The 19,052-nt window shown below is 54.5% G+C and overlaps 2 protein-coding genes across 2 annotated transcripts in view; both read left to right on the top strand.

The window, feature by feature from the left end:
• Nucleotides 1-8,702, top strand: part of CCDC13 (coiled-coil domain containing 13) — a 42,549-nt gene extending 33,847 nt beyond the window's left edge. The window contains exons 13-15 of the mRNA XM_004368432.1: nucleotides 5,117-5,271; nucleotides 7,914-8,028; nucleotides 8,543-8,702. Of these exons, the coding sequence (XP_004368489.1) occupies nucleotides 5,117-5,271; nucleotides 7,914-8,028; nucleotides 8,543-8,702 (430 nt within the window). The remainder of the gene's footprint in view (nucleotides 1-5,116; nucleotides 5,272-7,913; nucleotides 8,029-8,542) is intronic.
• Nucleotides 8,703-14,506: 5,804 nt separating this feature from the next.
• HHATL (hedgehog acyltransferase like) overlaps nucleotides 14,507-19,052 on the top strand; it is a 9,740-nt gene continuing 5,194 nt past the window's right edge. The window contains exons 1-6 of the mRNA XM_004368431.1: nucleotides 14,507-14,770; nucleotides 16,455-16,573; nucleotides 16,950-17,017; nucleotides 17,622-17,735; nucleotides 17,854-18,048; nucleotides 18,410-18,619. Of these exons, the coding sequence (XP_004368488.1) occupies nucleotides 16,468-16,573; nucleotides 16,950-17,017; nucleotides 17,622-17,735; nucleotides 17,854-18,048; nucleotides 18,410-18,619 (693 nt within the window). The 5' untranslated portion in view covers nucleotides 14,507-14,770; nucleotides 16,455-16,467. The remainder of the gene's footprint in view (nucleotides 14,771-16,454; nucleotides 16,574-16,949; nucleotides 17,018-17,621; nucleotides 17,736-17,853; nucleotides 18,049-18,409; nucleotides 18,620-19,052) is intronic.

Raw genomic sequence — 19,052 nt, 5'->3', positions numbered from 1 at the left:
TTGACATGTTTCCTTCCATTCTCATTTTACTTTGACTTTTTTTTTTTTAAATCAGAAATGGCTAATGATTTTACCAAATGCTTCTTCAGCGTCTATTGAAAGGATGACGTGACCTTAATCTCAATGTTGAATCTTATACCTCTAGTGTTGAATAAGCTTTGTATTCCTTGAACTGTGTTGTGCTACAGTATTCTCTTACAATGCCACTGCATTTTATTTTCTTCCTTTTTCCCTCTGTTTTTACTGTGGCAGGCAGAATTCTAAGGTGACCTCCAAGATTTCCACCCCCTGGTGTCTATGCCTTATATACTTCCCTCCTCTTGAGTGTGGGCAGAACCTGTGAATATGATGGGATATCGTTCTCATGATTATATTAATTTACATGGCAAAAGGAATTTTGCAGATATATACAGTAAAACCTTTGAAAGCCGGAACCTGTGTAAGGGGGAAACCTGTCAGAGAAGGAAAACTCAAATATTTTCCCCTAAGACAAGCAATAGAAAAGGGGTAAGACTGCGCCCTGTCAAAGGCAGAAAACTTGCGAGACTGGGAAAAAGAAGGCAGTCTGTCGAGTTCCAGCTCTCACAGGTTTCACTGTACAAGGTTACTAATCAGATGACTTTGAGTTAATCCAAAGGGAGATGACCTGAGTGGGCCTGACCAAATCACAAAAACTAAACCAAACTCACTGCTGTCGAGTCAATTTTGACTCATCCTTTAAATCAGAATCTAGAGGTCAGAAGGAGCCCTGGTGGCACAGTGGTTAAAAGCTTGGCTGCTAACCAAAAGGTGGGCAGTTCAAATCCACCAGTCGCTCCTTGTCCCTATGGGGCAGTTCTACTTGTCCTATATGGTTGCTATGAATCGGAATTGACTTGACAGCCACAAGTTTTTAGAGGCCAGAGATGGAAGTAGAGAGTAGAAGCGGCAGAGACCTTCTCCTGCAGCCCTTGAAGGAGCAAACTGCCAATATGAGGGGAGAGCCACATGGCAAGGAATGGTGGGCGGGCTCTAGGAGCTGAAACAGTTCCCAGCCAACGGCCAGCAAGGAAACGGGGACCACCGCCCTACAGCCACAGGGAACTGAACTCTGCCAACAACCTGAATGAGCTTGAAGAGGACTCCAAGCCTGGGATGACATAGCAGCCCCTTCTGACACTTTGATTTCAGTTGTATGAGGCCCCGAGCAGAAAATCCAGCTAAGTTAAGCCTCGGCTTCTACCCTACGGGAACTGTGAGAAAATAAATGTGTGTTGTTTTAAGCCACTAAGTTCATGGCAATGTGTTATGTATCAATAGAAAACTAATCCATTTGCTCTATCACTGTGAAATCAGATTTTTTTTAGAAACATGTGAGAAGCTGTCCATTTTTTCTATGTTGTGGAATAGTCTGATCAACAAGAATGATCACGTCCTTGGAGGTTAGATAGAACTTTCTTGAGAACCTGTCTTGGCCTGATATCTTTTTCAAAGGTACATCTTTGACAACCTTTTTAAAGTTCAGGCCTTCTGTCTCTTCTTGAAATATTAACATGTCCTCTTGGTTGCTTAGAGAATTAAATGAAGTAATGCATACGCAGTATCTTAACACAGTACCTGGCTCGTGGAGAGTACTCAAAGAAGTGCTAGCTGGGTTGTTGCTCGAAGATTTTTACCTCTCCTGGACTTCAGATATGTCACCAGCTGTGTCTAAGGATGTCTGTTTTTGTAATCATATCTGGTACAGTGAGCCCTTTTGATTTGAAAACTTCGGGTTTTTCTGAGCTCAGGGAAAATGTATCATTTTCTCATTACTGCTTTTTTCCTGCTTTTCCCTTTCTTACTAGAGTTCCTGTTGTTTGGAGATTAGATTCTCTGATTCTGTCCTCCATGGCTCTTATCTTCTCACTAGTAGTTGCCACTTCTCGGGTTATTTTTACTCTGTGTTCCGAGATAATTCGCCTAGTTTATCTTCAGGATCACTCATTTGATTTTCACCAGGGACCATTTTATTTGTCCGTACTTGTGATGACTATTTAAGTTTGGAGATGCTTCTTGTTGTTTCTAAGAGTTCTTTCTCACTCTATCAGCTCTTCTACAGTATTTTTCAAATCTCGTTGAGAATTCACTGAAGCATTTTTAAGCTTTCTCCCTCTTACCTCCTCTGCTACATCTCCATCAATAGGGGGCCACCTGGGCTGATTTTCCAGCCTGGACCCCTCTTTGAAGCAACTGATTCCCCTTAAATGCCCAGTGGTTTGTCGTCACCTATGTGTATTCTCACTGCACTCCTGGATCTGCCAGTCCTGGCCACAGGCGTGGGTTCCCTCAGCCTCCATAGGGTTCTGACTTCTAGGGTCTTTGGCAGCAGCAGGTGGCTGCTGGGGGAAAAGACTCCCCCTCACTATCGGCTGCTCCTCACTGTGCACCTGGAACAGTGCCTGGCATATGTGGGTAGTCAGGACATGTTTCGTGAGCGAGTGAGTGAATGAATGGCAGAGTGCCATGACCTCTCAGGATCAGGGCTTCATGAGGAAGAGTCACAGCAAGACATAGTGAGGGTCGTTCTGGATGAGAACTGCCAAGGCCGAGAGTATTTTAAAGGGGGTGGGAGGTGGGTGGGTAAGGGTCAGCCTCAGCCTTGGTGAGCACAGTCAGATTTATGGATGGAAAAGACTTATTCCCCTCCCACACCCAGAGGGGGATGAGGCAGCCATGTGAGTCCCCACCTGTGGCAGATTTTTGAAGAGGGTGAGCAATGGGGCCCAGAGTATTGGCTCCAAAGGCCACTGCTCAGTCACCCCCAATGGCTCCAGCCACCTTCCTTCCAACAGGCCGGGCAGTGAGGATAGACAAGGCCACATCTCACCTTATACTGGCCTCTAATTTACAATTCACAAAAAGCCAGTGCCCTAGTCTTTTTAAAAACTTCTGTAAATACAAATACAAGATTGGAGTCTCCTCGTTATCATTTCAGATAACAGGTGAAGCTAAAGTCTCATTTGGATATGACCACCAAGTCTTGCTCCTCAACCCACCTCACCCCCATTATCTACTGAGTGCATCCTTCTAGACCTTTGTTCATGCATTTACAGGCATGAATAGGTAGACATAGAAAATTTATTACTTGGTGAATTTTTTAACATAAATGGTATGATATTATATGTCACAGTCCTGTGACTTGGAGATCTATCTATGTTTGTATATATAGATCTACTCATTCTTTCTCTACTCTAGAGCAGTGCTCTCCGGAAGAACTTTCTTCAGTGATGGAAATATTCTGTATCTGTGCTCTTCAATACAGTAGCCGTTAGCCATATGTGGCCCTTGAGCACTTGAAATGTGGCTAGTGTGACTAAAGAACTGAATTGTTAATTTTCATGAATTGTCGTTAATTTTCATTTAAATAGCTACCTGTGGAGGTGAGGCTGGCAGCTACCATGTTGGCCAACACAGCTCCATCACATTCCATAGTACAAATTTGCTACCATTTATTTTGTCTTTCCCCTGTTGATGGGCCTTTAGATTGTTTTAGCTTTTTTTGGTTTAAAAATGAAGTTTCGAAGAATATGCTTGAACAATCGTCTTTGGGCATGTATGTTTCTCTAGGGCCCTAAACCTTCCTTGACAAGATTGTGTTAGTACCTGTATACTCTTCAAAACTGTTGTTATTCTGAATCTTTTTGGCCCTTCACCAAGGTGGAAAGACCACTTCCTGAGCTGCCACCCTGATTTGCATGTCATGATTTGCGTGTCAGGGAGCCCTGGCCTTCTGGTTGACCTGTAGTACCACAGAAGCCTTAAACGCTACACCTAGCCTCAGAAAGATTAAAACATTATATGTTTATATCGTATAAAATTATATGTTTATATGATTGTATGGTGTGAAATAACCATATAACAAGGCCTTCAAGGCTCATGAATTTATGACAGGTACAGTATATAGAAAACGAAACAGTGGACAAAAGGCAATCACTAACTCCAGGAAAAGCAGAAAATTACACGTGAAAGGTAATCATTAGTACACTGTGCATCTCCACTGTGAATAATTGCTCTAACAATGTAACCCCCTGTGGTAGGCAGAATGTTGACCCCCAGTGCCCTTCACTCCCTGGTGTTCTACCTATCCATACTTAGTATTACATGGCAGAAGGGACTTCACAGATGTAATTATGGTTATGGACCTTAAAATAGGAAGATGATTGTGGATTATCCGTATAGGCCCAATCTAATCCGTTGAGCCCTTAAAAGCAGAGAAATTTCTCCAGCTGGAGTCAGTCAGAGCGATGCTGCGGACAAGAGCAGAGAGTCTTAAGCGTCAGAAGGACCTGCTATTGCTGGCTTAGAAGATGGAGGCGGCCAGGTGGCCTTTAGAGGCTGAGAATGACTCAGACGGGCAGCCAGCAAGGAAATAGAGACCTCAGTCCTACAACTACCTAGAACCAAATTCTGCCAACAGTCTGAATGAGCCTGGCAACCGATTGTCCCCCAAATCCTCCAGATAAAAGCCCAGGTGAGCCAACACTTTGATTTCAGCATTGTGGAACCTGGAGCAAAGAAACCGACTGATGTACCAGACTCCTGACTTACAGAACTGCGAGATGATAAATCTGTATTGTTTTTAACCACTAAGTTTGTGGTAATTTGTTACAATAGCAATAGAAAACTAATAAACTACCTAATATTAATCCAGCAAAAAAATGGTAATCTAACTACACTGAGAGGTAGGGAAGTGATTCTGTTTTCAGGAAAGAGTACTATAAGAAAACAAAATTCTCATGTTGCATGACAGGAAGTCAAAAGATGCCACTTAAGCCTTAGAAAAAATATCAGCATAAGCATCTGTAGAAATATGGTAGTAAATATTCAAAGACACAGCTAAAAGTGTTGTAAGTGGTTGCTTCTGGGGAGCAGGAGTTGGAAGTAAGGAAGGACTGCCGATTTTTTCATCAGAATCCTTGAAGAGAACTATATGATTTTAAATGCATATTCCTGTGTTACTCCAATAAAAATTAAGAAGGCTAAATCCCACCACCACCAATGTAACACTTGTCCACCTTGCTGAGAACCTGAGCAGGTGCAATGGGGCCTGCCCCCACTGCCAGGGGTGTGGCAGCCGCTCCTCTCTGATCCCCAGGCTGGAGGAGAGCAACAGCAAGCTTCTGGAGTCAGAGAGGAAGCTGCAGGAGGAGCGGCAGCGTGCTGTAGTGCTTGAACAACAACTGGAGAAGATGCGCCTGGAGCTCAGGCGGGCGCCGGACTCACAGAAAGCCGCCTCCAGGAGCAAAACAGGTAGGGCCGGGGCTGGGGCTCTAGGTGAAGTGGGGATGGAGCCAGCCTTGCTGCTAATGAAAGAGCCAACCTGCAGCGCTGTTCAGCCCCATTGGTGAGAATGTGGGAAGGCGAGGCCTCCACCAGGGCAGTGCTCTCCCCACCCCAGCTGCTGAGTATCCTCTTCCCCTGACCTCCTAGTCAGAACCAGGAGCCCAGAGCTCTAGGGGCCCCTGTGGCCCCAGCCCACCTGCAAGCCCTTAGCCCTTAGTGCCTCTGCTGACTGCCCTCAGCCACCACCTCCACTGCCATCCCTACCCCAGCCCTCAACCCACTGTCCTGAGCGGACTCTACTCAGGGTTGGTCATGGGGCAAAGTTGGTCTGCTGGGGAGACCCACACAGCAGTGGCTGAAACAGGAGAGGAATCCATTTCTGCCTCCTGCAGCAGTCTAGCTAAGTAGGCTTCTCCACAGGTTCTGGGACCCATGCCTCTCCTTGTGTCTATGGCTCCACCACCCTCAACACGCAGCTCCTATGTTGTTCATGGTTTAAGATGGCTGCTTCAGCTCCCCCACCAGCAGTAGAAAGGGGGGGAGAAGGGAAGGAGACAACCCACTCCTGTCCTTTTAAGGGCATGGCCCTAAAGTTGCAGGTGTCACTTCTGCTTTCATCCCATTGGCCAGATCCTCGTCCTGCAGAGGGAAGCTGGGAAATGTTGTCTTAATCCAAAAGGTCTATTGCTGTAACACAGCAGTTCTTAAGATGCAGTCTCCAGACCAGCAGCATCAGCATCATGTCGGGATGGGATAAGCTGGGGTTGTGGGATCCCAGAGCCAGAAGCCATATCTGGGGTAGCTAACCCCCAGGGAAGAACTTCCAGGTTGGTGGGGCTAGGCCTGTCTCCCTCTCATCTCCCCACCCCACCACCCTCCAGACTCTAGGGTAGAGGTGCTGCTGCCCCTGCTGCAGTGTCTCCCAGCATCCGCAGTAGTCCCCCACTCCCTCGCCCAGCCAAGGACACTTGGACTGTTATTCCCAGTGCTCAGCCCAGACAAGGTCAGGAGGTTTCAGAAGGATGTGCCAGACGTGGGTCATGAGGGGCCTCTTGCTCACCCTTCTCCCACCAGCAGGGCCAGGACTTGACAGGGACTTCCAGCAACTGCTGAGAGTCCAGGCTGGGGAAGGTCTCTGGGGCTCAACCGTCCTGACCCACCAGAAGTATGGTGTCTCCAAGCTTTGGGCCCACCTCCTGTCAGGCTTCCAATGAGGGAGGGCTAACCACACAGTTTTCTGAGGGCTCCAGCAAGAATGCCACTTTGGTCTTGGCTGGACAGTAGGGGGCAGCTGCCTGAAAGGGTCCATGTGATCCCTCCACCTGCTGGCCTGTGATATGGACAGAGCACTGCCCCTTTGGGGAGTACAGCAACCTCTAGTCTGTAAAATAAGGAGATCAGAATCTGGAATTCCATTTCATTGCATTCCAGTGGCGGGGGATAGAAAATAAACAAGTAAACCAGTAAAGACATGACAGGTCACGTGGTGACTTGAAGCAGAAGCGAGGGGCAGAGGCTGCAGAGGAAGCAGCTGTTTTTTATGGAGTGGCCAGTGAAGAGCTCACTTAGGAGTTGACAACTGAGCAGAGATGGGGGGCAGGGATGTGCCATGCCGATAGCTGGGGGGAGAGCACCCCAGCCTGAGGGAAGGGTGCGTGCAAAGGTGCTGCCGTGGGAGCTTGACTGGAGGCTTGGAGGAACAGCAGTGAGGCAGCCAGGCTGGAGCGGGGCGAAGGGAGGGGGAATGAGAGGAGGTCAGAGAAGTCATGGGGCGCTGAAGGGGAGGTCCGATTACTCAGAGCCCCGAGGTCCAAGTGTGAATGCACTCAGGCCTCACAACGGTCTAGAGGCAAGAACTATTATCCTCATTTTATAGGTTAGAAAACGGGCTCAGGGGAGTTGCTGGGTCCTCTGAGGCCACACAGCAGGGGATGAAAGCCGAGTCTGATGCTAGGCGAGCTCCCTTGGGCCACACCACCTCTGAGGCCCTTTTCAGCACAGAGGTTTTCTGATGCTGTGATTTTGCCGGAGTTCCCCACGAGTTGGGCTTTGTCTTCTTTTTCTGAATATCAGCCTAATGACTTCAGGTCCCTTCCCCCTGTGGTCCCTGGCTGCCCTAGATCCCCCTGCTTCCTAGTGTGGAGCTGCTGGCCCAGATGGGGGTGGCAGTGGAGGAGGGGACCCAGTGGTGTGAGGGCATCAGATGCAGTGATGGCCTAGACTCGGGCTTACCGCCCGGCCAGATCTCAGACCTGCTGGCTTTTCTCTTGGGAAACGAATTACCAGAAACTCGTAAGGCATAAAGATGGAGACAGTGAGGTGAGACAGCACCTTGGTACAAAACAGGCCACGCCAGGGCTGTCGCAGAGGCCACAGCCAGGGTCAGGGGAAAGCAGAGCGGGCATCAGGAAGGACTTGTGGAGGGGGCAGCCCTCGGCGTGCACCTTGAAGGGAGTGAATGCTCAGCAAGAGGAGAAGCCGGAAGGGAAATCAGGCAGTGGGAACACCCAGAGCAAAAGCAGGAAGTGGGGGTGGGCATGGGGCAAGGAGAGGGAGGGGGTCGGTCCAGGGCGTGGCCTCATCACAGTAAGTGGCTGCTACCCCCTCAGGTCCGCCTGCCTCTAACACCAAGCACAACCAGAACGCGAGCAACAGGAAGGAGCCGGACTTCGCCGAGCTCTCTGTCGTGCCTGTGGAATCCCAGATGGAGGAGCTGGCTACCAGGTGCTCCCCCGCCCCATTTCCCTGAAACATTGAAGTTGTTTGGGTGGAGGTGGGTTGATGGGTAGATGGGCAAACTTCTGTTTGCCCAGAAGGCAGGTCCAGGGCTCTAGACCTGCAATTCAGGGACTGGCCATCAGAGGGCAGAGGGGCCCAGCAGGACCCTGATGACCCCCTGGTGCCAAAAGGTTTATTAGGCATGAGTTGCTGAACTCACTTTCCTCAGTTAAGCCATTTAAGATCAAATGCAGTGATGGGAAAGGAAGAAGAAACCCCTGCCAATGAATACTCTCCTTAGGCAGCTGACATTTGATGGGGGCTACTGGGTGCCAGGCTCAGGGCTGCAGACGAGCCCCAGAGAGGAATCTTTCATGGTTATCCCCCCAAGGGCCTGTGGCGGGATGGGTCAGTGAGACATCCTGAGCCTAAGGAGCAGCCGGGCTGGAAGCCCCATTCCCAGGGGCCCCTGTCCACACACAGCTCGCGCCATGCTGAGCCCTGTCTCCATGTGGTCCAGGCTGGCCATCCAGGTAGAGGAGAACGACATGCTGAAGGCTGCCCTGGGCAGTGCCCTGCGGGGGAAGGAGGAGGACTTCCGTGTGTACCACGAGACCCTGGACCAGGTGAAGGGGGTCTTTCTGCAGGCCCTGCGGCAGCAGAAGGCAGACAAGCACTAGGAGGGTGGCCCTAGTGTCAGCCTGGCCAGACAGGGCAGCCTCAGGCCTTGAGAAGACAAGGCTCTGTGTGAGGACTCTAGCCACTCCAGGAAGCCAGCCCTGGGAGGCCAGCTCGACCCCTCCTCCCAGAAGAGGCTCCCCAAGGATAACTGAAGCTGAGAGCACAGGCCAGGAGGGCAGAGGAGAAGCCCTGGTGGAGCCTGGAGAGGAGGCCCGGGGCAGGCTTGGCTACGGAGAGGCCAGAAGCCAGCTTGGCATCAGCAAGAGCTCTGGGACAGTCAGCCAGCTGTGAAAGGACAGAGGCAGTCCCTCCGGCATGTGCTCACCGCCTTTGTCCTAGCTGGGGGCCCCTGCACCCCCACCTGGCTCCTGCACAGGAGAGACCTTGGTGCTCTGGGCTGGGTGCATCCCCCAGGCCACCCAGCCCATCCTGCCCCCACACCATCCCTCATACCCCCGCGAGGCTCCTTCTGTGGCCACCCTCTGCAGACCTGGGGCACCAGGTCCCCATGCCCTTGGCCACGTCAGCCTCTCCCTCAGCAGCAGACCCTTGGACTTGTAATAATAATATTGATTTTTCATAGTCACTGCAGCTCTCAGTGAATGAGCATCTACTGTGGAAACCTGACCCCATCTCATCCTCCCAGTGACCCAGGGGATTGTCGCCCTATTTTACAAATGAAGAAACTGAGGCTCACAGAAAGAAGCATATCTAATATTTAACCCTGGCCTGCCTGACTCCACAACCAGAGTCCTCCGGTGAAGCAGCTTGCCAAGGGCAGGAGAGCGCACCCACAGCTGGATGGCTCTGCCCCAGCCGGCTGCCCCAAGGACACCACCTTCTGCCTGCAGAAGGCTGCAGCTGGTGGGTGCTGGTGGGGAGGGCACAGGTGGGACTGCGCAGGAGCTTTGGGCAGGCAGGGTGGAGAGTTTATGTATCTCCCTCACTCTGGCACAGGGGCAAGCTGGGAGGGCTGCTGCAGGGGGCTCAGGAGCCCCCAGTCCCCTCTGTGACTGTCACAGTATCACCTCCAATTGACTTTGGTTACAGCCATGAGGAGGGGGTGGCTCCAAGGAGGGTCACCGTAGCCACACACCTGACCCCAAACATCATAGCCACATGTGTCCACACATAGGCCCACACAGAGATGAAATGCACACACACACTAGATTCAGGAGCACACAACTGTGCATATGTGCGCACGTGCCCACAGACACCTGGCTGACTGGCACGCACAGCACCACCCACAGAAGCGTGCGCACACACCTGCAGACACGCCCACACACAAGTGAGCGTGCTCATATGTGGATGCAGACACATTCCCACACGTGAAGACACAGTGACTTGTGCAGTGGCACACACAAATGTGGGTGTACCCAGGAACACACACTTGGCATGCACAAGTATGCACACACATACCGTGGAAGCACCGCCTCCCCTGGGGGAAGCCCAGCTGAAAGAAGACAGCCCCTGGTCGCGGGGTGTGGACAGGGACCTGGGCAGATCGCTTTCCCTACTCACAAGCTGCGTGACCTTGGCAAGTTTTTTTTAACCTTCCTGTGCCTCCATGTCCTCAACTGTAAAATGGGGCTGTTCTAGGGTCAAAGAATAGCTCAGAGACACTTAGCTCATCAATCTATTCATGTATGTCCCTTGTGCGGAAGTAAACATACATGAATAGATTGATTTCACCCCACAAAGATAAAAATGGGACTTATATAAGAGAAAGAAGGGAGACACTGCAGACAGTGGGCAGAGTAAATCTTGTTTGCCCGTTTGTGGGTAAACTGATTAGCTGGGGTCTTGCACAAGTCAGTGTGGGCATGGTCCTTGCTTAGGCCAACTGCGGGTATAGACGACTGTTTCCGTTTATGAATTCTGTGGGTAACCTTGAGAGCCCAGCCGTGGAGCTTCAGAAGGCCCCTTGCCACATCCGCTGGCACCTGCCATCGGCAGCCCCAGCTTAGACCAGGTCTGCTCCATTCCCTCATCCAAGCTGTCTTCAGGATTCAATGAGTTAGAGGTGCCAGATGCTTAGAGCAGTGCCTGGCATGCAGCACTCAGTAAATGATGGCTCTTGGTATTTCCTCTCTTAATTCAGTGAATTCTTGCTGAGCAGCTCCCCTGCCTGAGGCACAGGGGTGCCAGGTGAGTCAGACACGGCCCCTGATCTCCAGGAACTCCCAGGCCAGCTGGGAGACAGAGCCATCGCAGGTCACCATCCACTTAGCCATCGGTCACCAGCCTCTCCGGGCCGTGCAGGTGTCAGAGGCGAATCTGCTTGCTTCCTTTTTTCAGGGACCTCCTGGTCCAGTCTGAGGCAGGGGAAACAGGGCCATGAAGGGACAGGAGGGGAGGGTGGAAGGGCGCAGTGACCTCTGTGGCACCAGAGTCTCCCACCTTCCTCCCTGCGGCTCCCAGACTCATTGCCCAGATCTGGGTGGGGAAGGGGCTGTCAGGAAGCCATCTGCCCGTCACATCTCCCTGAGGTAGAGGGTGGGGGAAGGGGAAGGCCCAGGAGAGCCAGGGAGAAGGATTTTTAAGGGATAGAAGGGTTGTCAGCTGGGCCAAGGAGTGAGGTCCTGAGGGATCTAACCCCAGTGGGCCGAGTGGGGAGGAGGGCAGCCCGGTCTGTCCAAGTTAGTGCCCATGGCCCCTCCTGGGCAGTAGCACCTGCCCCTGGGCCCTGAGGTGACCTCCCCATTCCTCAGGCGGGTGGGCAGCAGGCAGGCTGGGCTTGTCTTTTACAGAGAAGAACACCGAGGTCCCTTCCCAGAGCTACAAGGTGTGTGTGGAGGGGGAACAGGTGCCCTGGAGGGCCAAGGGGCAAGGGCAAGGAGACAGGCCAGGTGGCAAAGAGGCTTCAGTTGAGGACTGTTCATGGCTGCACCCCAGGCCGGTGCTGCGGGCCTAGGTGCTCAGGTTCCAGCACTGACAGGTGAGATCCAGCTGAGCCATTGGCATGGCTCCCCATGGGGCCTCTGGGACACTGTAGCTGAGCTGGGCAAGCTGACTCAGGCCGAGCCCCAAACACATTCTGTTGCCACTGGACCCCTCCCTTGTCTCCAGGAGCAGCTGGGGTGCTACTCTGGGTCCCCCACATTCAGTGGGCAGAGCTCCTCCCCCTCTCCTCGCCGAGAGAGCTCATGGCCAGGAAGTCTGTGCCTGCCTACTCCACTCCGGAGGTGCTGCCTCCACGCAGTCCTAAGTCCGTGTACCCCACGTACACACATAACGTACACAAACCTGCAGTAAATATACACCACACACCCAGACACCACAGAGCACACACATACATACACAACACATGAATATACACATGCCACAAACAACGTACAATGCAAAACAAATACACACACAAATGATACACAGAGGGTACTTTTCCTGCCTTTTTACTTTGAGCAACAAAAAAACATGGAGGTGAACAAGGACTTGGTGTCCCCGAGGCTGGAGAGAATCGGCCCCCTCCCCGCCACGTTTCCAGTGGCCCTTGTGGCTTGTGGGAAGTTGACCCTAAGTCCTTGTGCTGGTCTCAGCCCAGTCACAGCTTCCTTCCTGCCCCCCTGTTTTGGGGCTGGCTACACCACGCCCCCTTCCCTCCCACCACCCCTCACACAGGGTGGAGCTGACTGTCCAGGCCCAGGTCCAAGGGACTTCCCCTGTCCTTCACATCTCCAACCATCCCCACATGCCAAGCTCCCTGCCAGTCCCACTGTGTGGGGGTCACCCAGGTGTGTGTGAGTCCCCGCCTCTCTGGGCCTCTGGATGGTGGGGCCCTGTGGCTCCCTCACAGCCTCTTTATGAGCAGCAGTTCATGGAGCCAGGTAGTAAGTTGTTGAAACCCCACCTTCCCCAGAACCCAGTGAGATCAGGGCCAGCAGTATGTACGTTTCACAAATGAGGGTCTGATGCCCAGAGAAGTGAAGAGAATGGCCCAAATCACACCAACAGGGCAGAGATGAGGCTCAAGGCAGTGGGCTGAATCTGCGCTCTTAACCCCAGGGCCACACCACCCGTATGCTTCCCTCCTGACCATGCACCAGCTGGATGGCAGGCTGGCCCAGGCTGGTCTCGGGCAGCGCGGTGTGGATGAGCCGGGTCCTCACCCTGCAGCACAATCGGTTCCAGAAAGCTTAGAGGGTTGACCCAACTGCTTAACCTCCTTGGGCATCAGGTTCCTCTTCTACCAGCTGGGGATAATAACAGCTACCCCATGGGTTGTGGTGACATGAAAAAGAATCCATGTACAGCCTTAGAACCGGGCCTGGCTACTATTACTAGTTTATTCTGACAACCACTGACTGCCTTCAGGACTGCTCAGGTGTCCCCCTGTCCAGGAAGTCCTCTTTAACCCCTGCAGTCTGGCTCAGGCCCTCTTCCCTGATACTGGCCTCCTCTAGTGCCCTCGACCCCCGACTGCAGCCCCACCCCAGCCCCCACTCTGCCGTGATCATCATTCACGGCTTGTCGGGACCAGCGACCCTCACAGGTGAGCTCTGGGCTGACACCGCAGCCAGATGTAGTGTCTCTGGATTCAAAACCAGCCTCTGAGAAGTGGGTGTGCTGGGGCCCGCTCCAAGCAGTCACTGATTCCACAAATTTTCTGGGCACCTGCTACATGCCCAGTTCTGCTCTGGGGACACAGCAGTGGACAGCAGGCAGAAAGCTGCAGCCCAGAGATCGCACAGGCTCACAGGACGGGGTGTGCGTGGATTGCAGGTCCCTGGGTTTATGGTTGCTGCTTGTCCTGCTGTGCGCATGTGTGGACTTATGCCTCTGGGTCAGTGTGCGGTGTCTGTCTTCTTGCTTCTTTCTCTGGGCCAGAGGTGTCTGCATGCTTGGGAGGACTCCCATTGCCTAAGTGCATTGTGGTGGTATGGGCAAGGGGATCCTCTCTCCTGCTCATCCCTCTCTTAGGCAGTGGAAGGGCCCCTGCTGGGTGGGGAGCAGCCCTTTCCTCTCCCATCCTCAGCTAAGCCTATGGCTATGGTCAGGGTTAACAGGGCCTCCAGGACCTGTCACTGATCACGGTCGCACAGTTCCTTCTACCCCCAGGTGCATGCATGAACAGGTAGGTCTCTACAGGCATGGCACAAACACACCATGCCCCAACTCTGAGGTCCTCACCCCAAAAGGGACAATCAGAGGCTCCTGCCCTCTTAGGTGGGGTCTTCAGGATACCCCTCCCCCTTAAGTAGCCAGGGCTGAGGCCTTCTTTGCCCCTTCCCAGAGTATTGGCCCTGACCCTCCCCTCGCAGGAGTCCCAGTTGTTTGGGGACATTCCTCTCTGCTTCCATCCTGCCATCAAAGGATGCCGGCCACTCCAAGTGCCAACTCAAACTGTGCCAAGTGACCCTGCTAGTGGTCCTTGACCTGAGTGACTCCTATGAGACAAGGCTGGGATATGAGGACCCCTCTCAGCCACATGCCTCATGCCAGTTCCAGTCCCACTAGGCAAGCCAGTCCTCCAGGCACTAATGTCTGGCCAGCCAGACCTCGCATAATGAGAAGGACCATGGCAGGGGCTAGACGATCTGCCCTGAGCAGCCCTTGGGAACTCACATGTCAACATGGGAGCATGCGTGCAAGTATGGTGGGGACAGGGCTCATAGGCCTGATGAGGCCAGTAGGGCCACCGGGAAGGCTTACTGGAGGAGGGGAGTCCCAGCCAGCAGTGAGGGGGAGGCACAAGCTCTCTGAGGGGCAGGGGAGGCAATTGAGGTGAGGCCCAGGTGTCCCTGTCTGATCCTATGCCACTGGCCACCCCTCGCCACCACAGTCCTCCCTGCGGCTCCCTGCGGCCAGCAGCTCTGCAGCACTGGGCTCTGCTCCACAACACTCAGCTCCACTCCGGGAAGGCCACCTCCCCCCTTCTCCCTCCTCCTCCCCCTCCTCCTCCCGCTGTCACCACTCACCACTCATAGCTTCGAAGGGGTGGGGACCCCAGGGATGGACACACCCCACCGTGGCCTCAGAGCCCAGCTGGTCGGACGGACGCACAGTCGGACACAGGACCTCAGAGCCCCGAGGTGGGCAGTGTGCCAGGGTCCCTCACAGCCTCCTCAAGGTCAGTGCCAGCTGGAGATGCAGCTACTTCGGGGCCCCGAGACCGGTGGGGCCCACCTCAGGCCCCTCACCCAGATCACAGGCCCCAAAGTGGGCTTTACCCCAGGTGCACCTGAGCACCTGAGGCAGCAGGACCAGGGGCAGGGGCACTCCTGTGTCCACAGGCCAGCCCAGGCCCAGGTGGGGGGGTTCTATGGGAAGAGGCCCCAGGCCGGGGTCCAGCTCTGGCCCTGCCCACAAAGGCCATGCTGGGGACACCCCGCACCGGCCATGGGGAGCTAAAATTGGAAAGTGGTGAGTGGGAGGCAGCTGACAAAGCTATTTCTCAGGCTCTTCACCGCGCTCCGGTTTCAAGCTCCTGCTCCATTAACCTGATCCCTGGGGCCTCTCTACCCCAACTCAGCCCATGAGAAGGTGCCTCAGCCTTCTCAGCAGGAGTCAGGTCCGGCCAGTACCCCCCACCCCTGGCATGGAGGGTTTTCCCTTATCTGAGACTGCAGAGGGCTTGCTGCAAACACCTGGTCCCAAGGAAAGACAGACAGAAGCCTGCCTCAGTCACAGTGTGTGACCTTGACAGGTCCTCGCCCCTTTCTGGTCCATGACCCTCCATCTGTATAATGGGGAGAATGCTGACTGGGGGGACCTAGGAAAGCTAGCTACATGGTAGGTGAAGGAGATCTGGGGGAAGCTCTGGGGTGGGAGCATCGCCATACCAGCCACCTCTTGACCCAGGGGGACCTAGATGTTCCTCCCTTTAATTCAGGCCCTGACCCCTGACAGTCTGTACCCACAGGGCCCTTGGGAAAGCCCCAGGCCAGGTCAGAGCAGGGCGGGAAGGGCATAGGTGCTAGCTGAAGCCCCAGGGATGGCCTGGCCAGGCAGTATTCTTGGGGACAAGCTAGGCCCTGGCAGGAGGGAGCTAGGCTCACCCTGGGCCTGATACTGATCAGCACCTTGGACAGCGGCCAGTGCCCTCCCTGGTGCCCGCCTGGCCGTTCCTGGCCCCACACCTGCTACACTAGGGCGCCTCCTCAAACAGCATGGCCTCCGACCAGCGTCCACGACCTGAATGCACAGACACTGAGAGAGTGGGCCCGTGCAGCCATGAAAATAGGCAGGGACCAGGGACATGGCAGCGCAGGGGCTCAGGGGCTTGTTGGGGGAATGGGGTCAGTGAGAGGCTGGAGGCTGGGGGCAGGACCTGGGGAAGTCACAGGGTCTCAGGGAAGGAAAGGCAGCTCAGGGAGTGGGAGGGGGTCAGAGGAGGGGACTTAGGGGAGGGCCACTGAAGAGGATGGGGACCCTGGGGGCCGGTTATTGAGGTGATGCAGTTAGGGTTTCTCCACATGAAGGTCACAGGGGCCTTGGCAGGAGTGGTTTGGGCAGAGGGTGGGGACCAGCCCACCCAAAAGATATGAAGGAGTAGATGCAGTGAGGAAGGCAGGCAGAGAGTGGAGACTAGGCTTCTAAGGGGAGAGGTGGGAGCTAAAGGGGCATCTAGGATGGGGCACTGGGTGTTGGGGGACACAGGACATGGGAGGGGAGAACACTGCACAAAATACCCAAGGGGCAGGAGGGGCAGTCTTTCCTCAGAGTGGGGCCGCCACCACCTCAACTGGGGACCATGAGGTGGGGCTAGGCAGGGCTGGCAGCTGCAGTGTCCTCACCCAACCTGTCTCCCCCAGCCCCATCCAGGCTATGGGCATCAAGACCGCATTGCCTGCGGCTGAGCTGGGCCTCTACTCCCTGGTGCTGAGTGGGGCCCTTGCTTATGCAGGCCGAGACCTCCTTGAGGCTTCAAAAGGTAACTTCTGGGCCTTGGGGCGGGGGTGGGTCCCTTCTTCCCCTAGGGGCCTCAGGGTTCCATCAAGCAAGGCTAGAAACACACAGACTCTAGACCCAGAGTGCTCCCCAGGCCCTGGGGGTTGGGCTGAGCCAGGTGCAGTCACAGGGACATGATGGACAGACACCGACAGAGACAGATACAGAGAGATGCTCAGTCAAGGATGCAGTTAGAGACCTGGACTCAGACACACAGAGATCCAGAGAGAAGCAGAGACAGGGAGACAGGGACAGGGACAGACCTGATATCCTCCCCTCAGGGTGGGGGCTAGTCATAGGGAGCAGGCATGGGGATGTGTGAAGGAGCCCCTTCCCCTGAGGCCACACTCTGTTCTCAGATGGGGCCCACAGGAAGTCCTTCCGGGAGTCTGTGCGGCCAGGCTGGGAGTACATTGGCCGGAAGATGGTAGGTCCCCCAGACCTGAAGCCTGCCTCAGGGTCCCTGACCCCTGGCACATCATCTCCATCCCAAACCTTTCCTCCACTCTTCCCTATTTCTGATGTTCCCAAGTAACAGAGGGCAAAACTGAGGCTCACAGTGGGGAGAGCCTCTGGTTTGAGCTTTAACACCTTCAGCATCTCCACTGTCCCCTCCTGCGTCCATCTTGGGGCAACCTCAAGCTTGGACTCTTCCTCCCTATCCCATCCCTCAGGCCCTTCTCATTTAGGAGATGGGTGCCTATAAGTGAGATGTGCTTCAGCAGGGGCCTCCATCTCCACCCTTCCCAGGAGCAAAGCAATAGTGGTGGAATGTCAGGCAGTGTGCTGAGTACAGGAGGAGCTTTGAAGGGCATGGTAGCCCACACAGTGCCCCTCATTCCTCTCTACCTCTATGCCTGGGCCCTTCCCTCACAGGAGAATGGATGGACCTCCAGCCACTGTTCCCTCCTAATGCATAAGAACACGGGGGCTGGGAAGGTGCCGGGGCCCTGACCAGCCCAGGTGCCTGCCCATCCTGCCCCTTTCCCCACCTTAACCTGCCCACCTCCTCCTCTGCGGGCCTACCTCAGGACGTGGCTGACTTCGAGTGGGTGATGTGGTTCACTTCCTTCCGCAACGTCATCATCTTTGCCCTCTCTGGACATGTGCTGTTTGCTAAACTTTGCACGATGGTAGCCCCCCAGGTGAGCCAGGCCTGGGCCACCCCAGCTGCCCCCACCCCCAGCTCCTCTGTAGACACAAGGGTTGGGGAAAAATCCGTGCTCGATCCTAGCACTGACTGAACTGTCTCTCTGTCCACAGCTCCGCTCCTGGATGTATGCTGTGTATGGGGTCCTGGCCGTGGTGGGTACGATGGGCCCCAAGTACCTGCTGCTGTTGCTTGGCCACTGTGTGGGCCTCTATGTGGTTTCACTCTTGGGCCAGCCCTGGCTCTGTCTGGGCCTTGGCCTGGCCAGCCTTGCCTCCTTCAAGCTGGACCCTCTCACCTCCTGGCAGGTGTGCACTGAGGCAAGACAGGGTGAGGGGTGTGAGGATAGGACCCCAAGCCTCTCACCTCATCCAAAGCCCTTGCCTTCCAAGTATCCCCAAGCATTTCCCTTGCTTTTCCACTCATCTCCAAGCCCTTGACTACAGAGTACCCCTGGCCTACAAGGTGTTCACCTTCACCCCAGCAGGGAGGTGTCTGGCTCATTCCTTGCTCTATTGCAGCCATGAAACTGACCCTCAGTGTCCAGTGTTGACCAATTCTGGAAGCGAGGAAGGGGCAGGGCCAGGTTGGGCCCCTGTGGGAAGCTGAGTGGGCTTCCTGGAGACAGGGGCACCCTGGTGAGCTGGTGACCTGTTCTCTCCCATCCAGAGCGGGTTTGTAACAGGCAGTTTTGATCTTCAAGAGGTGCTGTTTCATGGGGGCAGCGGCTTCACGGTGCTGCGCTGCACCAGCTTTGCACTGGAGAGGTGTGCCCACCCTGACCGCCGCTATTCCCTAGCCGACCTGCTCAAGTACAATTTTTACCTGCCATTCTTCTTCTTCGGTCCTATCATGACCTTTGACCGCTTCCACGCCCAGGTGAGGGGATGCTCTGTGGGCTCCCCAGGCAGGACTGAGTCTCCCCTGTCTAGGGAGCTCCCAGAGTGAGGTCGGTCTCCCACCTCAGATAGGACTCCCTGAGCAGGCTGTGTCCTCACCCTCAGGCATGACTCCAGGATGAAGCCATGTCTCCTCTTCCTCCTCAAATTCCAGGATGGGGCCATATTTCCTCCCCCTACCCCGAGACAGGGATCACAGAGCATGGACATTCCACTGCTGCTCAAATGGGGTTCCCAAGAGAGGTCTGGGTCTCCCCTGGCAGACAGTGAACCCTCCTCAGACTCCAGGTAGCCAGTGTCTCTCCCCTCAGGCATGGCTCGCAGGATGAAGCCTGTCTCCCTTTACCCTCAGATTCCCAGGCAGGCGGTGATTTCCCTCAAACAGGGCACCTCTGGCAGTGCTTGCCTCCCCC

Source organism: Trichechus manatus, unplaced genomic scaffold (assembly GCF_000243295.1).
Source record: "Trichechus manatus latirostris isolate Lorelei unplaced genomic scaffold, TriManLat1.0 scaffold00001, whole genome shotgun sequence".
In the NCBI taxonomy this organism is placed as follows: Eukaryota; Metazoa; Chordata; class Mammalia; order Sirenia; family Trichechidae; genus Trichechus; species Trichechus manatus.
This window is presented reverse-complemented; position numbering and strand designations above follow the sequence as displayed.